At 37.7% G+C, this 20,392-nt stretch overlaps 1 protein-coding gene across 2 annotated transcripts; it reads left to right on the top strand.

Annotated features, from left to right (window-relative positions):
* The first annotated feature begins 4,438 nt into the window (after window positions 1-4,438).
* LOC137243865 (helicase ARIP4) lies at window positions 4,439-19,322 on the top strand. Of its 2 annotated transcripts, none has more exons than XM_067772087.1 (10): window positions 4,439-4,655; window positions 8,899-11,381; window positions 11,728-12,422; window positions 12,572-12,770; window positions 12,833-13,217; window positions 13,644-13,773; window positions 13,835-14,116; window positions 15,356-15,936; window positions 16,012-16,150; window positions 18,428-19,322. In XM_067772087.1, exons 2-10 carry the CDS (start codon window positions 8,902-8,904, stop codon window positions 19,168-19,170), a joined length of 5,634 nt encoding a protein of 1,877 aa, XP_067628188.1. In that variant the 5' UTR covers window positions 4,439-4,655; window positions 8,899-8,901; the 3' UTR covers window positions 19,171-19,322. The 2 variants fall into 2 exon arrangements, with proteins under 2 accessions (XP_067628188.1, XP_067628187.1); XM_067772086.1 differs by having other exon boundaries at window positions 12,833-13,310.
* Window positions 19,323-20,392: the final 1,070 nt, after the last annotated feature.

Raw genomic sequence — 20,392 nt, 5'->3', positions numbered from 1 at the left:
AGCGATTGTCACAAGGCAACTGGCGTTAAGTCTATCTTCGGTTATTGACTTATCACAGCACGGATTTTGTAAGGGAAAGTCAACAGTGTCTAACCTTCTACAGTTCACGACCCCTGTTCTAGACTTATACCAAAAAACTGAAACCTTTAAGAAAAAACTCATATATTTAAGAAAATTTGTTCAAAAACGAAGTACATAATCAGAATTTATTACTTTTGGCCATGTTTTTTAACACGCGTATATACGTTTACGCTTAAACTTTATATGGACTGCTAAGCGACAAACTTTAAATACACCTCTGAAATTGCTGCGCATAAATTTTGTTCTACTAAATTTCAATACGCATTATACTCAGATGTAACTGAAATATGTGTCTTTGTTTCACCCTCTACACTAATTCTATGTATTCTTCGCAACTGATTCAGCTATATGTTATACCCTATGGCCATCAGATCGTTGTGTCTCCGCTTTTCAGTACACCCTTTTGCTGTAGCTAGTTGTTTAACCACCGCTGCTAGATAGGTCTCCTAAGCATTATCTAAGCGAGGATAGGCATTTTTTAACGCGTAAACGAAACGTATACCGTGTAAAAAAAACACGGCTACTTTACGACAGCATGACACTGCTAATACGGGTCCAAAAATATCGAGAGAGATATCAAACGACACGTCTTCAAATCAGTATTAATAATCCGGAGGAAAATAATAATTTTTACTCGTTCAAAAGATATTAACGAAAAACCGGAAAAAGACCCGCGGGTACCTCCGAAACCGGGGGTGGTATCCATAGTATGTATGTATGTATGTATGTATTTATTTGATAATTTGTTCCCAGCACAACAATTTTGACAAATTATTTAACAGTGCTAGTCATGAATAGCGTGAGCTATAAAAAATTGAACATTTATAATAATAATAAATTAGATTAATCAAATTAAATTAAATATAACGGATAATAGTGAAATATTTATGTATGTAAATGTAATTAATAAATATTAAAAGACAGCAGTAGTGATGATAACCTTTGACTGGTTATAGATCGAATAGTATTTAACAAATGAAGAAAGAAGACACACAGAAAGGAAAAGGACTTAGAAATGAACATTTTAACAACATCAATTTGAGATCCAGTTTAAGATTCGTTAAAAAATAATGTTAGCTCTTTTTTGAAGTACAGAGCATTACTTAAGAGTCGAAAACTTGTAGGTAGGGAGTTCCAAAGACGTATTGCAGTAACAAAGAATTGGCGCCCAGAGGCTAGCGTGCGGTATCTAATGTTCTTAAGAAGAAGCACCGATCTTGATGATTGCAGAAAAATAAGCTTACGATATAGATAGTCAGGTTCCTTCGTGTGTATCAACTTATGGAGGAAGGGCAGTGTTTTGACTTTTAAAAGATTTTCGAAAGAAATGTTTAGCAACCTTTCAGCATGTTGTGATACGTGGTCAAGTCTTTTCAACCCACAAACATATCTAGCAATGCTGTTGTAATCAACATTTAGTTTGTTCTTGCACAGATAGTCACAGTTTGAGTAAATCACACAACCATGGAGTAGCGTAGGTATTAAGTACGCTTTAGCGAGAAGTAGTCTTATGTGCAAAGGCGTGAAATATTGTGTTAACCATAGTGTACGAAGCATTCCATACACTTTTCCAACTGTTCTAAAAATATGGTCTTTCTATGTCAATGTTTTGTTGAAAATTACACCTAAGTTTTTCGCCGTATCTACGTATTCTATAACGGAATTGTCGAAGACTACATTCTCTAAATCATTAGTGGGAAAAGACCTTCTATGAATAACATTCATAGCAGCCCATGAAAATATTTGATTCAAATCGTGGTTTAAGTTACTTATGCACAAGCTAGTTTAATCACGAGGACAACACGTTAAACAACTGCACATCATCAGCGTAGATATGAACATTACAATACTTAAGGACATCCGGTAAGTCATAGATGTACAGAACAAATAACAGAGGACCCAGTATAGAGCCTTGAGGGACGCCTCTTAAGACATGTAGGAAGTCAGACTTTTCACCATCTATACATACTGCTTGAGTCCTATCGCCAAGATATGATCTTATAAGGGCAACTGCATGACCAGAGAAGTTAAATAGGTTTTCCAGCTTCCTACAGAGCAGAGTGTGGTCTACAGAATCGAAAGTTTTGGAGTGGTCAAGAAGTGTTAAGAAGGCAATGTAACTTTCATCCACTCGCTCGCGCATTTCGTCTGTCACAGATAATAGTGCCGTTGTACAGCTCCGCTTCCGCATAGTATTTTTGCGCAAAACACCTTTCTGCGTTGGCGGCCTTCGACCGCGCTTATAAAAAATTACCATGGTTGGGTCAAACACCGGCTTTGAGACAAAAACTATATCAGCGCGAAACACTTATGTTCACAATTTTTTTGGTGGGTACTACAACATTACAACCACATGAAAATTGCCAACTCTAACTGCAAATATCTCCGTACAGAGATAAAATGTTTCTTTTCCGCCTTCGGATTATTTTTATCGAGATTAATACGCGTCTTTTGACACCTCTCTCCATATTTTTTGACTCGTATTAGCAGTGTCATGCTGTCGTAAAGAATTACCTACTTTTGTAATGAAAATTAATACTAAAATATAACTGCCAAAAATTTGGTTATGCGAAAAACTCACCATATACCATATGCACTATGGTAGAAGCCATTATTATTGTACCAAAAAAAAGTAAAAAAAATAAGCAAAAAAAAAAATGAGAATGTAACTTGTAATTTTTGAATAATTTCCCTTTCATTTTCCCCCTGTGTTTCATTTTCCAAATAAAAAAAAAGATTGACTACCCCTCAAAACGCGAGTACTCTATAAATAATGTAAGGATTACTCCTTTGGGAGTACAGGACTGCTCAAACAACCCTTCAAAAAACGCGAGTACTCCACACATAATTTAAGGAATACTCCTTTGGGAGTATAGGAGTATTCCAAAACTAATCTGTATTCATACAAAAAATGTGTTCCAATTAACATTGCGATGTCCTAGGAGAGGAGTAGGTGATCCCACTCTCGCTTTGTTTGTGAGTATTCCATAGGGTACATACGTGAGGGTACTTTCCAAAGTACTTTCACTGTAGTACTCCATGGAGCACCCACAGAGGATCATATGCCAAAGTACTAAAGAGGAATTGTGTCGGAAAGAATTATCGGAGTGAATTTAATTTAAAATGAAGGCAGATGAAGAGGGGCAATACAACTTTTATATTTTTTACTACGAATATTCTTATGTTATTTAGCATTTGCGTGAATAGAGAAACTAATATTTCTCTGTACTATAGTATGTATGCATAAAACCAGTGCGCGGTTGCATTTTATCTGAGTTGCCATAGTAAAATTTTATTATCAGTTATTTGTATCGAGTCGTGATCACGGTCGTTAAAAAACGAGCAATGATCGGCTGATGGTGGTCCGCAAACGCATTGCAAAGGAGTATTGTTAGAGTACTCCAACATGAAGAAAATGGAACACGTAATCCAACAATTTTTGCAGGGAAATCTAATCTGTATTCATACAAAAAATGTGCTCCAATTAACATTGCGATGTCCTAGGAGAGGAGTAGGTGATCCCACTCTCGCTTTGTTTGTGAGTATTCCATAGAGTACATACGTGAGGGTACTTTCCAAAGTACTTTCACTGTAGTACTCCGTGGAGCACCCACAGAGGATCATATGCCAAAGTACTAAAGAGGAATTGTGTCGGAAAGAATTATCGAAGCGAATTTAATTTAAAATGAAAGTAAATGAAGAGGGGCAATACAACTTCTATATTTTATACTACGAATATTCTTATGTTATTTAGCATTTGCGTGAATAAAGAAACTAATATAATACGCATACCTGAATAAAGGAACTAATATAATATGTATACATAAAACCAGTGCGCTGTTGCATTTTATCAGAGTTGCCAAAGTAAAATTTTTTTATAGTTATTTGCATGCAATATTTTACTTTTGGCAACTCTGTTCGATCGTCATCGTGTCGTGATCACTGCCGTTAAAAAACGAGCAATGATCGGCTGACGGTGCTCCGCAAACGCATTGCAAAGGACTATGATTAGAGTACTCCAACATGAAGCTGGAGACATTTGTGCTTTATCGGTAACCTTTTAACAACTGATTCGACCAACTTTATGAGAATCAATGCAATCGATTATTGGTGCCACTAAGGTCGTAACCGTATCGTAGCCAACCAATTGGGTTTTGGTTTACCGTCGTAACGATAAACAGCTGATTACGTTAAGGATACAGATACAGCGATACGACATACGATCACTCCAGCTTGAAGAAAATGGAACACGTATTCCAACAATTTTTGCAGGGTAGTTACGGAATTATATTTTTTCTGTATGTCTCCCTGTATTCTATTCCATATTTTCCTTTTGCGATACACATTTTTACAACACTTGATTAGGTTTTTGTGAAGAAAAGATTGCACTGTTTGTAGATAAAAAATTTTTCATCTTGTAATTAATTTAAATTGAGAAAATGAACTACAATAACTTAATTAATATCTCTATAAGCTATAAAGTGTTTCGCTAATTAAGTTTGCGTGTTTTTCGTATATTAAATATGTGGAAATTCTTCATGTTCTTATAATCCTTGAAACACATCCAAAAAAAGGTATATATTTTGTTTATTGTAAATTAAGCGGATATCTATTGTTTATAAACAGCAAATTGCTATACAGCTCGATCACAATAAGACTAATTATATACTAATGAATTATATCTGCAAATTGATTGCACTTACATTAGTTACATGTGTGTAAATGTTAAAATATATATTAAAATGGTTGTGTGTATATTATGATTAGAATGAGTTGGAAAACGAAGTTTGGGTTTACTTATGTACGGATATATCTATCTTCCATTATGTATATAAAAGAAAATTTTCTTCTTCCTGTACCTACATTTAATTATCACACGTTGATTATAAAGAAAGAAAAGATGTGGTCGGGCGATGTTGCCGTGCTTAGTAGGAACGATTGAAAATTAATACATACCGTTTTTATTGCAATAACTTGAATTGCATATTCATTTTAGGTCTTGTCTCTAAATATGTAAAAAATCAAATAGTTTGTACTACATATTTTTTTACATTTTCCGATAGATGAGCCTCTATGTATCTAAATGGTATACTACTTACTCAGGAATAATCTAACGCATTTGCATTCCGGCACTCCTTTTTCAAAGTGATAATTGGCTTACTACGTATATAAGATGTGTGTATGCTCACTTGTATATATGAGAGATTATGCATCTTGTTGCCATCATGTAAAAGCCAGATGCGTGAAGATTTATGTTTCCTTCATGTGCTCATTTGAATGTAATATCTCTATAATAATTATAGGTAGGTATGTAAAATATAAGTATGAATGTACATTTTTATGTACCGTTAGGCAATCATTGCAGGCGAAGGCAAATATTGATGTAGAAAAATTCAGCGAGACTATATATAATCTCATCTTCAGCAGCTATACCGCTGATGCTGGAACTGAAAGTGTTTCTTTTGTTAGAAATTTTCTTTAGAGACTTTTACTGTGTTCAACATTGCACTAAACTAAAAACGGCGAAGATAACTTAGTGCCATTAGTAAGAGAGTTCTTACCAACATTCAAATTATATAACTGGGAGGTGTCACATTGCCGTAGACCATACGTATAGCCATTGTACCATATGAGTGTCGCCCAACCGATTAAATTGTTAAGATGTGACAATGTGACCCTAGTGAAACTGTTAGTTTGATGACAATTTTTCCAGTGATCGTGCCCATTAAGCAAAATGCGCTAAGCTGCCACTATGCTGTGGTTCAAATTTCAGTATCAATGCGCACCTTTCATTTTTGTATGTCATGCACATGATATACTTAATTGACCGACATCGGCAATGCTTCTCAAAACCTGTAACATTGAGAACCCCACCCTACCACCTAGGTTCAAACACACACCAAATTGGCAATTTATACTATTTGGGCAATTTATTACGCAATTTGTCATATAATAAATTGTAATAATAAATTGCCAATTTAAAAAAAATTGCGTAATAAATTGTTTCAAACTGCAAATGCAACATTGTAAAGTGTGTTTATTGAGTATACTCAAACGTCAGTTACGCATGGCTGAACTATATGGTTGGCTCATCTAATCAGCTGATTTTATGTCTTTCATTTCACTGGAGTACGGATTTCAAAAGAAGATGGCAAAATCAAAATGAAACCAAAACATTAACACATTTTCTTACAACACACAAAAATTTCAAAGTTTTATGTTTTCATTCCATTTCATTCGCCAAAGTTTATTATACTATGTTCAAATAGAAAAATAAATTGAGGCAAATTCCATTTAAATTGAGTGGTGTTCATACAACTCAATTTATCTTACACAATAGTAATTTGATAGCTGGTTGGCTCATATATATACAGCAGCAACATACCGTTGTGCGTGTTGGGATTAGGTGAACGGAATGGAATGAACACATAAAATTTTGAAATTTTTGTGTGTTGTAAGAAAATGTGTTCAATATTTTGGTTTAATTTTAAGTTTGCCATCTTCTTTTGCAATCCCTACTCCAGTGAAATGGCAAAAAATAAAATCAGCTGATGGGATGAGCCAACCATATAGCTGAGCATGCGTAACTGACGTTTAAATCTACTCAATAGACACACTTTACAAGGTTGCTTTTGCTGTTTGATACATTTTATTACGCATTTTTTTCAGGGATGCACCTTAACGTTAAGCTGATCGTTTATCAAAAAATTTCCACCGTTTCCGTTGAAACACTTCGAAATATTATCGATAAAGAAATTATCAAGATAAATTGTGTCTCGGTTTTAACCGAAACGAAAAGCTTTCGTTAACGTTAAAAATGCTAACAAAAACGTGATACTTTATGTTTGAATTGTGCTGGCAATGCTATAGCCATAGTGAAGCCGTAAGGTGGTAACAGCGAGCGGACATACACACACAAACTCCATGTAATTTGTTTGTGTAATTCGTTGGTGGTCATGTCAAAAATACTCTGAGAAATATTCGTACTGTCAAAATTCATGAGAATAGTTGCAATCAGCTTGGCTAATGCTTTCACCTTTAATGGCTCCGCCATCAATCAGCTTTGCCAGCATAGTTTGAAATTAATAATCAACATAAACGATTTGGTTTCGTTTTGATATGGCAGAAAACGAAACAAAATCATTTCGTTAATTTGACGTTCTTAACGTTAATAAACGTAACGAAATGACTGTGTTTCGTTTATTAACATTAATTATCGTAACGAAATGATATCGGTTCGTTGGTTAAGCATGCCTGATTTTTTTTTTTTTAATTGGCAATTTATTATATGATAAATTTCCCAATGGTATAAATTGCCAATTTACTGTGTGTTTGTACATAGTATAAGCTTAAAAAATACTGTGAACAATCCACTGGATGATGACATATGATGATCCATAAAATATGGTACGGACTTAGCTGCGTATACACAAGTATTCAAAATCAGAAGCATATAGAAATCGGCTCCAAATAGTAGTGATCTTTAGAATTTGTCCCGTCCTAGACAATCTCCCTTTACAACCTATACGCCCAAGTCAAATTGCGCCTAAACATTGAGATTGGTAACGTCCTACATTTATACTCATGCTTTATTTTTCAAATCCCTGGAGTTGTTGTATTAACGGTAAACGGTAAAGACATTTCCCGAAGGTTTAGGGGAGTGTTATCGATGTTGATGGTCCTTCGATACAGGTCCATTAGGCTTCTAGCCCCACCATCTCGGGAACGATTATTATGACCACATTAAACCTTCTATGCCATCCCGCCCATCACCCCTGGTTCCATGAAGAACTTGGCTACGCCAGAGCTTTGCCTGCTACTACATGTGTATGATACATTCATATTTGTAACAGGATTCCCCTGGCGGTGAGGTTGACAATTAGGTTGCGGAAGCTCAGAAGCTATCAAGCTTTGTATTGTGCTTATCAACCCCTTGAATACCTTTTTTTTACAAATTCCTCGACCGCTACAATGCAGAAACAAAGTATCAATTTTACGACTGGTATTACTTGCCACAAAGGCGCAACAGATGTTGGCGTCAAGTTAAAAGGCAATGACACAAAAACTCTGTGTGCTTTGATGTTGACAAAGAATTCAGATAGACATTGTTATATAGGAATCTGCTGAAAGGGTTCTGTGCATCTTGAAAGAGAAGCGAATCCATTGATTTCGAAGATGGACAAGGTAGCAGGTTTAGCGAAAACATTAGTTGTATTGAATCTTTTCGAATCATGATTTAGAAACCAAACACTAAGTATGGAGCACAAGAGTAGCAAACTTAGCTTGAAATCTAATCAAAAGCAGTTATGATTCCAGCTTCGGATAACACAGCGAACAATTACACATAAAGCTGAACTGCTACAACAACAACAACACAGAAAGCTGCTTATGAAAGATCTTCAAAAATTAGGACAACTCTCCAGCTCACACTGCATGAATGAAGGCGTTACTTTTGTGTGATATGTGGAATAGAATGAAACCCATGCTTACCCTTTTATTGTAACAGATACGGACAGGACTTTGCGAGCATTCAATAGACTTTGGGTTAACACCTGGTACCAAATACAGTAGCACATATACCGCCGGTTCCTGGAAATACGTTTAAGCAAAAATAGTATATGCCTCTAATTCTGCACTTGCTAAGCTTATAAAACAACATTATTAAGATTGGTTTCAGAAAATAATAAGTATAGAAGATAAAAAAATAATAATATGAATAAATACTAAAATAATTTTTTTTTTAATTCTACTGGTAAATTAACGGAGATTTGTATATATTCCCTCTCCTAATAACTCTCAAACTATTTCAATTTCCAGAAAATGGATTCCGAAAATCAGATGGATACGTACAATCAGAATGCTGCACATAATCCTCCAACAACAAACCTGCCTACCACCGATCCATTCCAACCTTTTTTACGGCCGGATGTCCCTACCGGAAATCCGCTGCCAGAAGTTCCTTATGGCCAACAATATCTAAGAAACCCCGATCCACTTTACACAAATGATATGAATGCCAAACAATCATTAGTTTTTTTAACTAAACAAACTAGCGCTATTGAAACAGTTACTAGCGCCGGTGGCTATCCCTCTGCTACTGGTAGCAGCTATGCCAATAATGATCAATTTGGGCAGAAGAGAAAGAAGGAGATTGATTATGATGACGCCATTTTCGAGGCGAAGAAGCAGAGTAATACAATGTCTGCGGAGGAGAGAAAGACTGCAAATATGCGCAAAAATATACGCGATGTTTATGATGAGAATCAATTAGATACAAATACCCTCGCAGCTCAACGTGAGGAATCTGAACGTTTGGCACGTGTTGCCGAACAACAGAAAATCATACGTGAAACACAGCGGCAAGCAGCAGTTAATCGTAGTTTTGTGCGTACACAAAATAAAGTACTCTCACTGTTACAAAGTGGCACAACATTTGCAAAGGTTACCAGTGACACACCATTTGAGGATATCGAGGCAGTCGCCACCTCCGCTTCCACTACAGAAACGGAAAAAATTGCTAATACACAAGCATTACCATTTGTTGCAAGTATTGTTGGCGATAAAAGCTTGGTTAATAAAATTGAAACTGACGCTGATATAAAGAAAGATGTTACGGTTCCAATCGCTGCAGCCCAAGTTGGTAGTGATGATGATGATGATAGTGCTAAGCCAGCAGAAGATCAAGTTATTAGCGATGTAGTTACAATTGAAGATAGCTCCTCTGAGGATGATTGCATTATGTTATCAGACGATGAAGAAGATTTGGAAGATGAAGAAGAAGTGGAGGACGATCCGAATAATAGTGGCTTACATGTGAAAGATGCATATAATGTACCCGATGAACATGGACGTGTATTGGTCAACATCGGACATCCAGAGGGTGAAGATGATATTTTTGTAGCACCACAAATTGCGCGCACTATAAAACCACATCAAATTGGTGGCGTACGATTTTTGTTCGACAATATTATTGAATCAACGAAACGTTTTAAAAGTTCTAGTGGTTTTGGTTGTATACTATCCCATTCAATGGGACTGGGTAAGACGCTACAAGTGATTTGTTTCTGTGATATCTTCCTACGGCATACACCATCCAAGACGGTACTTTGTGTAATGCCTATAAATACGTTGCAAAATTGGGTATCTGAATTCAATATGTGGCTACCGAAATACTCTGATAATCCCGATCACATACGCCCGAGGCAATTTGATGTTTTCATACTTAACGATCAGCATAAAACATTGAATGCACGTGCTAAAGTTATACTGAAATGGGCTGAGGAAGGTGGTGTTTTACTTATTGGCTATGAATTATTTCGTTTGTTAGCCTTAAAATTGATGACAACACGTAAGAGGCGGAGTGCTAAAGCGGTTAATTGTGAACGAAATGGTTCCGAAGTGAATAGACGTCTAATGGAAAGTGTACATCAAGCATTAGTTAAACCTGGTCCAGATTTGGTTATATGCGATGAGGGTCACCGTATTAAAAATGCTCATGCTGGCATATCACTTGCTCTCAAACAGATACGCACAAGACGTAGAATTGTTTTAACTGGTTATCCATTACAAAATAATCTATTGGAATATTGGTGTATGGTGGATTTTGTACGTCCCAATTATTTGGGTACACGTAATGAATTTTGTAATATGTTCGAACGTCCAATACAAAATGGACAATGTATTGATTCAACACCTGAAGATCATAAATTGATGCGTTACCGTGCACACGTATTACATTCGCTCTTACTTGGTTTTGTGCAGCGTCGTTCACATGTTGTACTACAACAAACATTACCTAAAAAATTAGAATATGTTATACTAACACGAATGACACAATTTCAACGCCAACTATATGATACATTTATGAATGATATTGTGCGTACTAAATCTGTTCCTAATCCATTAAAAGCATTTGCGGTTTGTTGTAAAATATGGAATCATCCGGATGTGCTGTACACTTTCTTGAAAAAGAAAGAAATTGATTGGGAATTAGAAATGGAAGAATCTGAAGTGATCGGCGAACCAGCTGTTGTGCCTCCTGTTGCTCCTGCTGCTACTGCTATCATGCCTGAATCGAAAAATCCAAATCTTTATGAGAATAAATCTATAGCAGCTAATACTGAACGAATGGTGCAAATAAGTAAACCAAGAGAAGAGTTTAGTCCCCCTGAGGTAAACTCTTCTGCATCAGCTTTTAAGCTGGCGGAGACACAAACACCAGTAGCAGCGGCACAATGCGATAATGTACAAGCTTTAATAGCGCACAAACCGAACACAGAATTTACCAATTTGATGAAAAGGTATGTATGCAAAAATTTTAACTAATAAATTAAGACATTTGGATCCCCAGCTGAAAAGACGTCTCAGAATTTGTTTCAAAACACTCATTCTAAGCTAAAAAGACATTAAGCTTTTAAAAAAATTTAACCGATGAGGTTTTCTTCAAACAGAATCTAGAAAGGAACATTTTTGAGCAGCCTCTGAGATTGGCGGTTTCTCAAATGACATGGGATTCTCATATCCGCATGTTGATACGTCAGTCATTGTTACTTCGAAAAAGAAGTAGAGCGAAATCAAAACTTAAATTTAATATTAAAAATTAGTCAAATTTAAATTTATATTAATTAAAATTCAATGTTCTTACAGCTCGCTATTAACTGATCCCTACAACCAACAGCAAAACGATGTGCTACCGTCTTATATGGGTGGGCATGGCAATCCAAATTATTGGCAAGAATCAAATGTAAATTATTTTCCTTATCAATCGGCTACGGAGAATATGGAATGCATATCGAAACCGAACTATGTTGGTATGGTGCCGCAACGTGCGGACGAGACTGAAAATGAAACTAATGGAACCGCTGGTTCTTCGCAAATTGTCGATTTGGATACAAAAGAAATTAAAACAGTTGAAACTGGTATTGATATGACCCTATGTCCCATAATTAAGAATGAAGCACTACAATCCGATAGCACTACAAATTCTATGTTATCAAATACAAGTGGTACTACCACTGCTGAGGCTTTTATTGAAGATTGTAAAATTTTAGCGCCCGAAAATGCGTTGAGCACTGAAGAGGATGTTGCCAAGGTCAAACCGGATGATAGCACACTCCATGAATGGGCTATTGATTTAATGAAAAAATATCGACCTGGCATTGTAGAGAATTCACCAAAAATGGAAATTCTGTTTTGTATTCTAAATGAAAGTGTCAAACTTGGCGATCGCGTGCTGCTTTTCAGTCAAAGTCTATTAACATTAAATTTAATAGAAACATTTTTGCAAATGGCATACATGCCCGATACGAATATACATTGGGTACGAGGAGTGTCTTATTTCCGTAAGTTAGAAACGATTTAAATGTTGAAAGGTAGAAAATTAACACAAATTAATTTTGTGATTAGTAACACAGGTGTGCAAAAATTGCATACAATATTGCCTTATTTACAATAAATGTACAGTGTTTTATAATCAAATAACTTCTTTTAGGCTTGGACGGTTCAACAACTTCTCAAGAGCGCGAACGTCTCGTAAATGAATTCAATTCAAATCATGGCGTAAAATTGTTTTTGATTTCAACCCGTGCTGGGTCACTGGGTATTAATCTTGTTGGCGCTAATCGTGTTATAGTTTTCGATGCTAGCTGGAATCCTTGTCACGATACACAAGCAGTTTATAGAATATATCGGTATATTTACTTTTACATTTTAAACATAAAAAAATGCGCTTTTAAACATTTTTTTTTTACAGTTATGGCCAAAGAAAGCCCTGTTTCGTTTATAGAATAGTTATGGATAAATGTTTAGAAAAGAAAATTTATGATAGACAAATTAAAAAACAAGGAATGTCCGATCGCGTTGTCGATGAATGCAATCCAGATGCACATCTATCCATAAGAGACGTAACCAATCTTTGTCATGATTACGATGATGATGATCAGAGCGAGGTGCCGGAATTTAAACAATCACTCGATTCATTTGAGGATGTACTAATACGTAAAATAATCGAACAGCATAAAGGTGGTCTCTCTAAGGAGCCTTTCTATCATGAGAGTTTATTAATTGATCGTAAGGAGAAGAAATTATCACAGGCTGAAAAGAGGCAAGCACATCGTGGCTATGAAATGGAGAAGAAGGCGAGTGTTAAACAAACTTTGTGTGCGCCCATTAAAAATCAGTATCGTATTGTGCGTAACGATGGCAGTATTGTAACACGTCCCGTTGCATCGGTAAATATGCATGCAATACATATGTACATCATTGAAAAAATAAATACCATACTGGCTTAAGGAGTGATTCTAACGCATTACGATAGGGTTGCATGTGCTTATATAGATAAAATAGCAGATATATTTTGTGGGAATCAATATTTTTTATTATAAATAATTATTCTTTTTGTTCAAAAAGGTTTTTAGTTTAGTGTGTTGAAGGAGTGTAATATTGACACTTTTATCTTGAACCGGAATCATTCTACCATTTAACAGTGCCATTGAGAATGTAGCACAGTATAATGTTCGAAAATGAAAGTTATTTCTAATACAATATGATTTTTTTTCGTTCAGATACGACCAATGCAAACAACTAAAACTACCACAGGATCTAAAGGTGGTGGTATACGTACCACACGCTGGATACCAGCTGAAGTTTGGCAGCGACAAGGCATGACTGCACAAGAAATGACTTTACCTTTAGGTATGTTGCTTTTTCATTCGTAAAATAATTACCAGTAACATAATCGCATATTTTCTTTTAGACGTTGTTATACCCACTCATTCGAATGACAAATCAAATATAATATTGAAATCCGGTCAACGGGTTATGGTTCTGAAGTCTGCTAAGGGTATTTATATGCAATTGGAAAGTGGAAAAATTATTGCAATACGTACGTCGAGTAAAGCGACAGAAGCGACAAAGGCGGATAAAGATGAGGTTATTGATATAACAAATGAAGGTGAAAATGCAGCTGAGAAAAAGGGCTGTGAAGATACAAAAAAGGAAAGTTTGACACAAAAGGAAAGCGACAATGCGACAAAAGGTGATAATTACAAAAAAGAAGTATTGCGTGATACAAAGTGTGTTCCAACTTAAAATTCAACTTAAACATTTAAGTAACTTATTATTTAGGATTACCTAAAAACAACATTTTATTAATTAAAATTCTCTAGCAATTTTTTTACATAAATATTGTATTCTATGATTAATTTGTACCTCAAAGTTCACATTAATGATTTAAGTGGTTTGAGGACTGCCATCTCTATCTCAACTCAACAATACCAGCAGTTTGTTTGACAGACAAACGAAAGAGTGTCGGTTAGTGAGATTGGAGATGGTAAAAACATCCCTTGTTTTTGTTGTAGCAGTGCTTCGCCCCATCCAATAGGTGCGACCGATCAAAATTGTCATCAATATCCTCTAACGGGAGTCCAAGGAAACTTGCTGTTTCAACAGGGGTGGACCATAATGAGAGGGGTGTTAGAGGCGTTGGTTCCACATTACAATTAAAGAAATGGTTGGTGTCTTGTGTTCATTCTGGATAGGTAAGAGTTTAAGCTGTTACAGTATCCAGATCTCAGTTGAGCTAGAGTGACTCGCGTTTCTCTGCGGAGTATGCGTTCCTCCTCCGTAAGTTTTGGGTAGTGTTCTTTGAGTACTGGATTCATCGGGCAATTCCTGGCATAAAGGTCCGACGCCTGTTTGTGGAGTTCACTGAGGACCTGCTTGTGTTTTTTCTTCATACGGGTGTGTTCTCAGGAGCCGTATTTCCTCATAATGCTTACGGAGATTGCTCCTTAAGCCCTTGGGCGGTGTTGGCTCATCAATCAGATGTCTAGGTTTCTGGGTATTCAACAGGAGCTGTTTGGTTAGCATCTCATTTCTCTCCCTGGTGGGGAGTATTCTCGTCTGATTATGTAGATGGTGTTCTGGGGACATAAGAAGACAGCCCGTGGCGGTTCTGAGAGCAGTATTTTGGCAGGCCTGTAACATTCAGAACATCCTTTGATCGACTATAGTTTGGCGCTAGTTCTTTTGTAGTTCGAAACAAGACAAAATATTATTTCGAAACATTTAGCTGAATCAAAACTTTATGCCAATATAAAAGAACAACTTCACATAAAAAGTAAAGGGCATAGTCATAGTCAAAATAAAATAGGTGTAAAGTTAATGTCAGCTTTCTGGCGTAATTTTCTTTGAGCCACCTGGAACTGTTCCAACAAAGATAAGATATAGATATCACTTGTACTTGGCTAATGTAACTTTCTTATTTCGTTGCAAGGATCTCAAAATATTGGTACACCGACCACCGAAAAATCTGGCGAAAAGTATGATAAATGCGGTGACAGTAACTCTAAAAAGTCGTTAGATGCCAGCCCTGCTAAAGGCAAAGATTTCATGCAGCAAAGTCAATATAAAATGGATTCGCAAATGCAACAAAAAGATGACATGAATAACACAATTGATACCATGAAAAAGGGCGAACAGAAAGCGAATTCATTGAATAATGAGAAACAATATACATCTCACACAAACGATAATACCACCAAGTCGGATTATAAAAATACAATCGGAAGTAACCAAACCGTATTAGATCCCAAACGACAACAGCAACCAATACAACATCAACACCAACACAAACATACACAACAGCAACATGAACAAAATCATCAACAGCAGCAACAGCAACTCCAACAGCAGCAGCAACAAATAGACGAAGCAGCAACATTGAAAACGAGCGAACACTCTCAGCAAAGCTGTCAACAAGAAGATCAACATAATCAAGAGAAGGAAAAGGAAGATGCACTTTATCCATTAAAACATAGTATTGAAAAGAGCAATCCAACTCCACATTTAAATCAGGTAAGAACACAAAAGCCAACTCAAACTAATGAAAAGCCACTAATATTCGTTTTAATACTCTTATGCAAATTTTAGCTACAGCAAAAAAATCGACCACAATATAATAAGAATAAGCCACTAGTGGATCCGGCACCATATCCATACAAAGAAATGGGTAGTTATCCATTTTGTGGACTTACGCCACCAGATCTGCCAAAATATGCGAATCCAAGAGGTAAGAAAAGATTATATGTGATTTTAATTGAATGCGGAAGATGTAGCGATGAAGTTAACGTTGTGAGGGAGAAAGGCTTCTCCGGTATCTGCTTTTGTCTTACACGGCCGTGAACGATCTATTTGCACCAACACACCAACAGAGAATTCGGACAAGGTCGATAATATGATAAACCAGAAAATATATAGCCCTGCTTCCCAACTTTAATGCTAGAGAGGGAATATAAGATGGCCATTTGAATATTTGAAAAAAAAAGGTCCTACGTTTTGCCAACGGTGTGAACCATGTTTTAGCTTTACGTAAATGTGGATGTGATGATCAATTTAAATTAGTTAGGTAGAGAAGATGACTTGCTGCTGATAGATCAAATGCTGTGGTACCACAAAATCGATTCACCCCCTTTTATATCATGCTGGACCATAATTTATAAGTCAGCTATTTGTTAGCTATTTCATTTACTCAGCTAACAAGCGAGTTGACATTCTCAACGACTGAAATGGAGTCTTAGCTTTAGTGAATATATTTTATCGACTGCTTGTTGTTGTTCTTGCATGTGAATTGCTGTTGTTGTTGTTGTTGTAGCAGTGCTTCGCCCCACCTAACAGACGCGACCGATCACAAACTGTCATCAATATCCTCTAACGGGAGTCCAAGGAAACTTGCTGTTTCAACAGGGGTGGACCATAGGGAAAGGGGTGTTAGAGGCGTTGGTTCCACATTACAATTAAAGAGATGGTTGGTGTCATGTGGGGACACATTGCAAGCGGGGCATACATTTTGTATGTCGGGGTTGATTCTGGATAGGTAAGAGTTTAACCTGTTACAGTATCCAGAACGAAGTTGAGCCAGAGTGACACGCGTTTCCCTGGGGAGTATGCGTTCCTCTTCCGCAAGTTTTGGATACTTTACTTTGAGTACTGGGTTCACCGGGCAATTCCCGGCATAAAGGTCCGACGCCTGTTTGTGGAGTTCACCAAGGACCTGCTTATGTTTTTTCGCTTCATACGGCTGTGTTCTCAGATGCCGTATTTCCTCAAAATGCTTACGGAGATGACTCCTTAAGCCCCTAGGCGGTGCTGGCTCGTCAATCAGATGTCTGTTGGGATGCCCAGGTTTCTGGGTATTCAACAGGAACTGTTTGGTCAGCATCTCGTTTCTTTCCCTGATGGGGAGTGTTCTCGCCTCATTATGTAGATGGTGTTCTGGGGACATAAGAAGACAGCCCGTGGCAATTCTGAGAGCAGTATTTTGGCAGGCCTGTAGCTTCTTCCAGTGGGTAATTTTTAGGCTTGGCGACCATATGGGTGACGCGTAGCACGTAATCGGCTGGCTAATTGCTTTGTATGTAGTCATGAGCGTTTCTTTATCTTTTCCCCAGGTACTGCCAGCAAGGGATTTGAGGATTTTGTTACGGCTCTGAATTCTCGGAACAATTGCGGCTGCGTGCTCACCAAAATGTAGATCCTGATCAAACGTCACACCCAAGATTTTGGGGTGTAGGACAGTCGGTAGCGTAGAGCCATCGACGTGGATGTTCAAAATGGTCGACATTTGGGACGTCCATGTTGTAAATAAGGTCGCGGAAGATTTAGTCGGTGATAATGCCAGGTTTCGCGAGGCGAAAAAACTGGAGAGATCAGGGAGGTAGCCGTTTATTTTATTGCATAGCTCATCGATCTGTGGGCCTGGGCCTGTGGCCATTACTGTGCAGTCATCGGCGTAGGAAACGATTGTGACTCCTTCCGGTGGTGAAGGTAGCTTAGATATGTAGAAATTAAACAAAAGTGGGGATAGGACACCACCCTGTGGCACCCCTTGTTTAATTCTCCTTGGCTTTGATGTTTCGTTTCTAAATAGCACCGATGCCTGCCGACCACCCAGATAATTTGCGGTCCACCTTTTAAGACATGGGGGAAGGGTAGACCCTTCCAGGTCTTGCAGTAACGAGCCATGGTTGACCGTATCAAAAGCTTTTGATAGGTCTAGCGCTACGAGTACTGTTCTATGGTGGGGGTTTTGATTTAAACCGCAATTTATCTGGGTGCTGATGGCATTTAGCGCGGAGGTAGTGCTATGGAGTTTTCTGAAGCCATGCTGATGGGAGGCTAGTTGCAAATTTGCTTGGAAATAAGGGAGCATGTGAATTGCTCTTTTTCTGCACTATTTATTGTCCACAACTCGAGTTCTGTTGACTTTACATTGATTTAGAAATTCAAATTAACTTACATTTTACTTATTACAACGTACATTTTAACATGCGTTCTTTTTCCTTTACAGCTGATATGAAGGCAACACCGACTGATTCATTTCAAACATGCAATTACACTAAACGAAAGCTACAACAAAACGAGATGCCAATGCCAACTGATTATACGCCTCCACCATCTGTATCTTCATCATCATCCTCTTCAACACCTTCCTCATCATCGTCATCATCATCTCAACAGAGTCAGCAGCATTCATCATCATCATTAAAGCACAGTCATTTAAATCCCCCACCGCACCAATCACCCTATTCACAACCGCCCTATTCGACATTATTCCATCAACAGCAACAGCCAAAATTGCATCATCTTTATGGAACAAATTATAATCTAGATAATGAACATTATAGTAATTTAGCGCAAAGTTCTCACAGTACACACAATTTAAATCAAAATCATAGCCTTATTGCTGGCGATACATTTGGCGCGGCGGGAGTGCAAGAGCATAATAATAGCAGTTCAAACCTTATGCATGTTGGTGGAGCAGCACAAAATGTGCCTGCACCCTGCGATTATTCTACACATTTTCCAGATTATGCCGCCTATAGTTCATATAATCCACATCCGCATTATTTTTCACCTTTTGCCAATTCATATGGCAACGGGGCGACTGCGCCAATTGGCACCAATCCATACCAAATGCATTGGTCACCATTATTAGGGCCAGCTTCCTTAAATGATCAATGTAATCCGGTACATTCGTCCATTTATCCTCAAAATGGTGCTCAACATAATCAATGGCATCACAAGTTATAAATACACATAAATACATATATTATAGTTATGTAAGAAAAAATAAATATCAACATACAGCCACAGAAAGGTTTTAAATTAATTAATTTAATTGCATGGTATTATCGTAAATTTGAAGTATAGACTTAAATTAATAAAACAATTAAAATATGTAACTGTGATTTTTGTTTTAGAATTGGGATCGATTGTCGTCGTAGTGATCCCCCTTGAGACCTTTTTTGTGACAGTATAAATAAAATAAAAACAAAGTCAATAGGCTAGCTTAGAGCCAAGGTTAATTTGAGATTAACTTGAACTGCAGCTTAAATTTCCTCAGGGAAGGAGGAATTGGATGACCCAGAAGGCTCAACGTGGTCGTATCAAATCGTTCCAGAGATAGTCGGTCTAGTACCATAAGGGTGCTATTTTCCCAAACCGGCCAGATTTACAACCGGTTTAGAACCAAAAATATCGATAAATTTTCCCCAAGACACCACGCTTGGCAACAATATCGCATATCCTCTGATTGAGAACAAGAGGGTTTAATCGGAATCTTTCCTCTCAAATCACAAAATCATGTTGTTGCTGTTGTAGCAGTGCTTCCCAGGCAGTCGGTTCTATGTACCGGAGCGACTCGGGATTTTTCCCGACCAAGGACTGTCATTTCAGTGTAACCCCATTTAATTTGTTGCGTTCCTACCACAAATTGTCATCCTCCCAGCAGCTCCTTGCAGCGGGACTGCTCCATATTCTCTTGCTGCGGGAAGGTATCGAACCCAATCCCTGTCCGTCTCCTGACCCCGGTCCTGAGAAACGGTGACTCTTGTTAGTGTGTCACGTGCAAGGGACGGTTGCATCGGACAGGATGTTCTGGGCTAGATCTCAAAACCCGACGACCTCGTAACTTTTATAAATCTTTTGTGGCTCCTTGCTGTTCACACCCAAGGGCGTCCCGTAGTCTACGCCTTAGCGCCCACTGTGTAGGTCAGGGAAACAGACTCTTAGTCCCTACCTCCCTTTGCACCGTTTGCCAGCACAGAATATATATGTTTGCGACATCCGCCCAATGCAGCTCCTGCCATGGACGATGCCACTTTCCTAGATGTTCTGATCTCCACAACGGCAACCCCTCGACGGGTTTCATTGCGCCATGTTGCCAGGCCGCATACCCAAATACACCGGGTACCCCAATGCTTACCCAAGGACGTCCAGTCCCAGGGCCACAACAGCAGTTGCGTCCTAGCCT

The sequence above is a fragment of the Eurosta solidaginis genome, chromosome 3 (genome assembly GCF_040869045.1).
Source record: "Eurosta solidaginis isolate ZX-2024a chromosome 3, ASM4086904v1, whole genome shotgun sequence".
NCBI lineage: Eukaryota > Metazoa > Arthropoda > Insecta > Diptera > Tephritidae > Eurosta > Eurosta solidaginis.
This window is presented reverse-complemented; position numbering and strand designations above follow the sequence as displayed.